The 6,614-nt window shown below is 48.2% G+C and overlaps 1 protein-coding gene across 1 annotated transcript; it reads left to right on the top strand.

Annotated features, from left to right (window-relative positions):
* The first annotated feature begins 406 nt into the window (after positions 1–406).
* On the top strand, positions 407–6,100 carry SHISA2 (shisa family member 2). Its single transcript, XM_028504588.2, has 2 exons — positions 407–770; positions 3,931–6,100. The coding sequence occupies exons 1-2, from the start codon at positions 440–442 to the stop codon at positions 4,482–4,484; spliced, it is 885 nt and encodes a 294-aa protein (XP_028360389.1). The 5' UTR covers positions 407–439; the 3' UTR covers positions 4,485–6,100.
* The last annotated feature ends 514 nt before the right edge of the window (positions 6,101–6,614 follow it).

Raw genomic sequence — 6,614 nt, 5'->3', positions numbered from 1 at the left:
CCCTGGCTCCGCGTCCACAGGGGCGTTCTCAGCAGTAATCCGACGGGAGGGATAGTCCCCCTCGGGGATGCGCGGGGAGGGTCCTCTCACAGGTGTAGCCTCCGGGAGATTCAGGAAGACAGCTCCGCAGGCCCTCTGAGTCTGCACCCGACGAGTTCGATCAGTGCGGGCACACTCTCAAAGTCTGCCCCTTCCGGACCTGGCCACCTCCTGGCAGAGTGAGAGGGGATGGCATAGGAGCCTCCTGACCCGGCAGCCCGTCGTCGTCGGCTCCCGGACATCGCAGCAGAGGGCAGTGGCCTGCGCAGAAAGCGCCGTGGAAGAAACAGTAAAGAGGTCCTGGCCTGAGCACCACTGGGACCTGGGTCTCTGAGGCCACGATTTACCCGGAGCCTGCACTGCGCCCTCGGGAGAAGCGCTGCCCGCGCCCCAGGGTGCCATGTGGGGCGGACGCCGCCCGTCCGCCTCCTCCTGGATCGCCACTTCACTCCTGCAGCTGCTGCTGGCCGCACTGCTGGCTGCGGGGGCGCTGGCCAGCGGCGAGTACTGCCACGGCTGGCTGGACGCACAGGGCGTCTGGCGCATCGGCTTCCAGTGCCCCGAGCGCTTCGACGGTGGCGACGCCACCATCTGCTGCGGCAGCTGCACGTTGCGCTACTGCTGCTCCAGCGCCGAGGCTCGCCTTGACCAGGGCGGTTGCGACAACGACCGCCAGCAGGGCGCCAGTGAGCCGGGCCGAGCGGACAAAGACGGCTCGGACGGCACCGCAGGTAGGAGGGCAGACCCCAGAGCGAGCGGGGAGGAAGGCTGGCTTCGCCTGGATGGTACCGACCTGGGGAAAGGAGTTAGGAGCCCTGTAGTTTAAGAAGAGTGTCTTGGTCCAGGAGGTGGTGCCTGCATTCTGCCCCAGCCATTATTGTGTGTGAATTGGGGCATCAGCTCACGGTCCTGGGCCTCAGTTTCCCCACCTGTCAGCTAAAGAATGGTTTGTTTTGGATTTCCCCCCAAAAACCACATGTCTAAGACAGGGTGGGCCACAGACAGCTCCTCAGTCTTCCAGCTCAAGGAAGGGCCTTTTGGCCTCCTCCAGTGTGTTCTGTCTCCAGAGGTCTGACTTCTACGAAGGGTTAATGTCTCGGGGTGGCCGAGGGAAATCGTGGGCGTTGGCAGGGTCACTTCTGTGAAGGCTCCTTAGAAGGAAGGCAGCTCCTTGGGGCTTCCAGTGGGTGACGTAGTTTACTAGACCCTCGGACTCTAATCCTCCTCCAGGCTTGGGCCTCTCTGATTTCTGGACAGTTGTTACCATATTGGACTTGCTGGGTATGACATCCGAGCTATGCCCAATGGAGTTCTTTGTGGCTTTGGTTTTTTAATTATATTTTCGAATTGCCAAAGCTAGAGTTGGAAAAATAAACAAGTCCGTGCAAGAATGTGATAGGTTCCACTCCCTCCACTCTTTGCTAACCTCCCAGATGGCCTTCCTCCAGGGTCCACAACAATATATGTGTGTTTGGGAGGGAGGATTTAGGTCAGTGTAGGGGTAGAGGTCAGATGGCAAGCATGTCACGGAGAGGGCATCTCCTTTTTTTTCTGCAGCTCGTTATGTTAAGGACAGGACTGTTTACCTCAGACTCTGAGCTACCTGAGCTTGGCACTGTGTTTATAGAGCTGGCTCCTGGTAAGAGGCAGCTCTTTTCAGAGCTGGTACCTTTGTAGTCAAGCATTTTATTAGCAGGCTACTCCTGTTCCATTGCCTTGAATCTGAAGAGAGGAGAACAGGGTTAATTCTAGAAAAGGGGCCATCTTAAAATGCAAGCTCAGCATTGCAGGGTGCATGGCGGTGGGATAAAGCCTTGAGAAATGAGCCAGAGACAGAACTGCTGCTTCTGTGTGTCAGCTAAGTTGGGCTCACTAGTGGCCTCTAAAAAGTCAGGCTGGCTGTGCACTGATCAGTAGGCAGCAGACTTCTGCAGACTTCTCATGACACAGTGTGATGAGCATGGGTGCCTTCTTCAATCTACTTTTAAGTTCTCTTTTTCCTGAAAATTCTGTTTCTCTCACTTCTCTTCTGCAGTCAACAAGGACAAGATACCTAATTAAGCAGTGCCAAGGGCTTAGAGAAGCACTACATTCTCTACCCCTGTGTAGTTATTTATGCTTCCAATTAAAAATGCTGGAAAGAGACAGTTATTTCTCCCCAGAATTCATTAGGTGGACTTAGGCTGCTTTCAGGTAGTTTTTGCTATAATGTTTGGGAAGTTTTAAACTATTATTTACTTACCTCTTGACGGCATATTTAGGACTGGCATCCTAATTCAGAGAGTGGAAAAGCCTCCGTCCACAGCTCTGGTTGCTGTGGCGAGCCTGAAGTTACCGTGTAATGAGAGCAGTCCTAGTCAGAGAGCCAGTTGTGCTGTCAACTGTGGCAAGTGTTTCTACCTGCTGAAGGGACCCTGTGTATAAGTAATAGTATCTACTCTGTCCAGCACTGATGATTAAGGAAACCTTTCAATGTCAGCTTTGGTTAAATACTTATAAAGTGTGTTTTACTTATAAGGCATTACTTCTGCATGAATTCATGTGCTACTATATTCTAAAAACACGGACTCCAGGGGCCAGTCCAGGGGTTCCTCATAACTGTGGAAGAAGGGCTGGGCTCCCTGCTGAGGCTCCGCCCTGTACTGCGGAGCAGGCACTGCTGTGCCAAGACCAGCAAGACCTAGTCCCTGTCCTCATGTGTTTTCCACCAGGTAGTTAAGGACATGCTCAGGAAGACATCAAAAAGTAGGTTCTTGGTAACCTCTGGGGGAATTCTGCAGGAGTGCTCCCGGGCATTCCGCAGGCTCCTTCTTCCCGATTCTCTGCCTCCCTCCTCTGGTGTGTCTCATCTGGCTTCTGGAAGCCCCGTGCCGCTATCCCTGTGGCTCCCACAGAGTTGTTTAAGTAAAACAATATAAAATTGGAGTTTGCCACCAACTTTAGTAAAGTTGTTATTTTTATCTTTTATGGGTTTATTTTTCAGAATAAACCTTTACTTGTTAAGTACGGTGCCCATTGCTTGATGCTCTGTGGGCTTTCCCTGTAGTTCCTCACACGGGATCCCGTGTCTGAACTCCAGAGTGACTGTTCCTCCTCAGCCCTGCTGGGCCCGCCCACCATGGGCCTCTCCCCTTCCTGGAACAAATGACTTGTTGCTCCCAACATGCGTTCTCCTCGGAACCGTGTTCCATGCTGACCCGCTGCCTGGAATAACTTCCCTGCACGCAAGTCACTTCCTCGTTCCTCATTCACTCCCCAGATAGGCCCATGCCCCCAGCCCTCACCAGGCTCAGTGAGGCCAGTGTGTGGAGTTTTTCTTACCCTTCTGTGACCTCTGTGGCTTACGGACTCCTATTGGAAACAGTCACGACTAGAGTCTGACCTAAGTTTTTGATTTATTTGCCTCTGGCCATAAAAACTTGCTACAATAAAATATGGTAAAAGGAGTTTGCAAGGAATATAAGTAACCTGCTGCGGGGAAAAAAGCCTTTTAAGTAATTTCAACTTGTTTCTGTACAGATCCCGCAACTATCTGACTTAAGTTTGGACAGTTCAGTAATTGTAGGGATTTTAGAAAAGTCTTAGAACATAAAACACACGTTTTTGCGAAATTGTGTATTTGCCTCAATCCGTACAGTTGGTGAGTCTAGCTGTAAATATGGACAGTTTTGCGCTGGGGAGAGGGCTGCCCCACCATGCCTGTTGGCCCGCCCTCCTTTCCTGAGCACTCAGTAAGGACAGTGCATAGTATGGGCTGCTAGTGAGCATACAAAGTGGCCAAGCCTGGCCAATGCTCGGTGTCGCTGCTGCTCATTTATGATCTCCACTGCCAAGCACTGCTTTTCACTGCATATTTTCAGTGAATCATAATGTTATGCTTTTGTCCTCCAGTCCCCATCTACGTGCCATTTCTCATCGTTGGATCTGTGTTTGTCGCCTTCATCATCTTGGGGTCACTCGTGGCTGCCTGTTGCTGCAGATGTCTCCGGCCTAAGCAGGAGCCCCAGCAGAGCCGGGCCCCCGGGGGGAACCGCTTGATGGAGACCATCCCCATGATCCCCAGTGCCAGCACTTCCCGGGGGTCGTCCTCCCGCCAGTCCAGCACAGCTGCCAGCTCCAGCTCCAGCGCCAACTCTGGAGCCCGGGCGCCCCCAACGAGGTCACAGACCAACTGTTGCTTGCCCGAGGGGACCATGAACAATGTGTATGTCAACATGCCCACGAATTTCTCTGTGCTGAACTGTCAGCAAGCCACCCAAATTGTGCCCCATCAAGGGCAGTACCTGCATCCCCCATATGTGGGGTACACGGTGCAGCACGACTCGGTGCCCATGACTCCTGTGCCGCCGTTCATGGATGGCCTGCAGACGGGCTACAGGCAGATTCAGGCCCCCTTCCCTCACACTAACAGTGAACAGAAGATGTACCCAGCTGTGACTGTGTGACTCCAGGTGCCAGCCGGGTTCCGTGATGAGGCCCAGGACAACAGGGAAGCTGTGGACTGGCAAGGATACTCAGAGTGGAGGTCCGTGCACGGCGGTGGTGTTTGCGGCACAGTCCTTTCGGAGCGTTTCACTTGGCCCAAACTGTGTGAAAGCATCTCCCTCTGAATTAGCTTTTCTGGACATGATTCATCCCAGTGCATGATTGAGTTACGGTGGCAAGGGGGAGATGCCTGTGTTGTTCCCGATGGTCGTATGACAAATGCTTGAGCCCTTAAGTGCCCTTGAGGTATGTATGGCTGTCAAAAGAATTTTGTAAACAGATAGATTAAGGGTTTTTATTATGTTATTGTTATTATTATTTCTTTTCTGTTTTTTACTGTACCAGGTCAGAATACCTGTCCCTTCCCTTTTCCCAGGGTAAGTTTTATATAAGCACCCAAGGTTTAGGGGAAGGTGTTGAGAACACTATTATAAAGGGAAATCCGATTTGAACTCTGTGAGATTAGTCATTGATCTCAGTATGTCACAGGCGTTCTAATTTCATTGTAAAAAGATATACATATTGTCTATTTTTGTGTTTTTTGTCTACTTTGTGCTTTTTTTTAACCTCATGTAGAGATCTTATTACAAAGTGATTTTCTACATTAAAAAGGTCCTGAAAGAAATTGTATAGTTACTTAACTAGTGACATTTCAGAACTCTGGGGTTTTAATCTTGAAGTAAGTGGGTGGCGCAGTAACAAAGCCATTCATCCCTTTCTTGATTGTATCATCCAATTTTCCAACTTTACGGTGACATCTGAGAAGTAATTAGATGTTTTTAATATTGAAATCATAAACTGTCAACCCGCCACTTCTCCAAGTTACGTGTGGCTTGGCATTTCTTTCCATCTGGTTTTCAGATCCCCACGGCGGCATCGGACTGCGTGCAAGCCATTGCTGTCCTTATAAATGGAGATTGGCATTTCTGCCTGGGTCTAATAGAACATTTTCTTGTTTTCCCTATAAATATCAAAGAAATGCTTTACAAAGTTTGAGGAGAGCTTCTCAGCCATAATCCGAGACTTAGGATGAAATTTAAACCACAAATACAATTTACTTTGCAAATCATAAGGCTTTTTATACTCTCGTTATCAAAATGGTTTATTTTTCAGGCAATAGGGACTATTAAATGAAGAGAAAAGCTCTTCAAAGAGATATTGCCTTTCTCCCTCCACAAAATCAGTTCTTGTTTTTTTTTCTTTTAGTCCTCAGCAAGCACTGTATTCATTTACCAGTGTTCTGAATTATGAAATTTAAGTGAATTTGTGTATTGTTTACTTGTAAGAAATAAGTTTAAGTGTGTGCAACTGAATTTCTAATGGCTAGCAAAGCCAAGATTTGTATTTAAACCATTATAAGGTTGGTGTTTTACATATTTATGTCGATATCTGTATCTCTCTTATCTACTCCACCTGTCATCCATCTATCCACCCATCTATCTATTTATCATCTGTCTCATGACTGAATGATGTAAAATCATTGTTGGCAATTGGTATCAACAAAGATAATCAAACTTTTTTAATAACCAAAGGCAGGAGAAAATCATTTTACTTAATAAATATTTTATAGTATGAATTCCTAGGGGAGTTGGTTGTTTTTTTTTAAATTTTCATTCTACTTGGTAATTTTAGATGGTCTGTCAATAAACCTGTTCCTACAGTAAGATTGCTCAACATTATAATTATTGCTTTCTAGAACTAAGAGCCTGCCTTTAAAAGTAATTAATATCTGGGAAGTTTACGTGTATACTTCATGAGTCAGCGACACTGTTTTATGTGTTCCATGAAAATGCTAACAACACAAAAGAGACTTCTTTTGGGATCATACTGTCAGGCTACATTGTCTTTGATGGTGGGATTCTGGCTTATCTAAGGAAGTAGAATTCCTAGAAGATTGGAGGTGGAGGGCACCTTAGAGATCACCAGCACAGGCATACGTTTTCAGTAAGGAGCCAGAGAGTAAACATTTTAGGCTTTGCAGGCCTTCCAGTCTCTAGTGGCTACTCAGTTCAGGTGCTGCATGCAGAAGCCGCTGCGATCCAGTAAGCAGAGCTGGGGTCCTGTAAAACCTGATCGATGGACACTGAAAT

This window comes from Phyllostomus discolor, chromosome 2, assembly GCF_004126475.2.
Source record: "Phyllostomus discolor isolate MPI-MPIP mPhyDis1 chromosome 2, mPhyDis1.pri.v3, whole genome shotgun sequence".
In the NCBI taxonomy this organism is placed as follows: Eukaryota; Metazoa; Chordata; class Mammalia; order Chiroptera; family Phyllostomidae; genus Phyllostomus; species Phyllostomus discolor.
This window is presented reverse-complemented; position numbering and strand designations above follow the sequence as displayed.

What these genes read in the sequence shown, in the direction of transcription:
- SHISA2 (XM_028504588.2), top strand. Translation starts at nt 440, where the DNA reads ATGTGGGGCGGACGCCGCCCGTCCGCCTCCTCCTGGATCGCCACTTCA. An exon ending in CGGCTCGGACGGCACCGCAG is followed by an intron (nt 771 to 3,930) that starts GTAGGAGGGCAG and finishes TTTGTCCTCCAG; the next exon opens with TCCCCATCTACGTGCCATTT.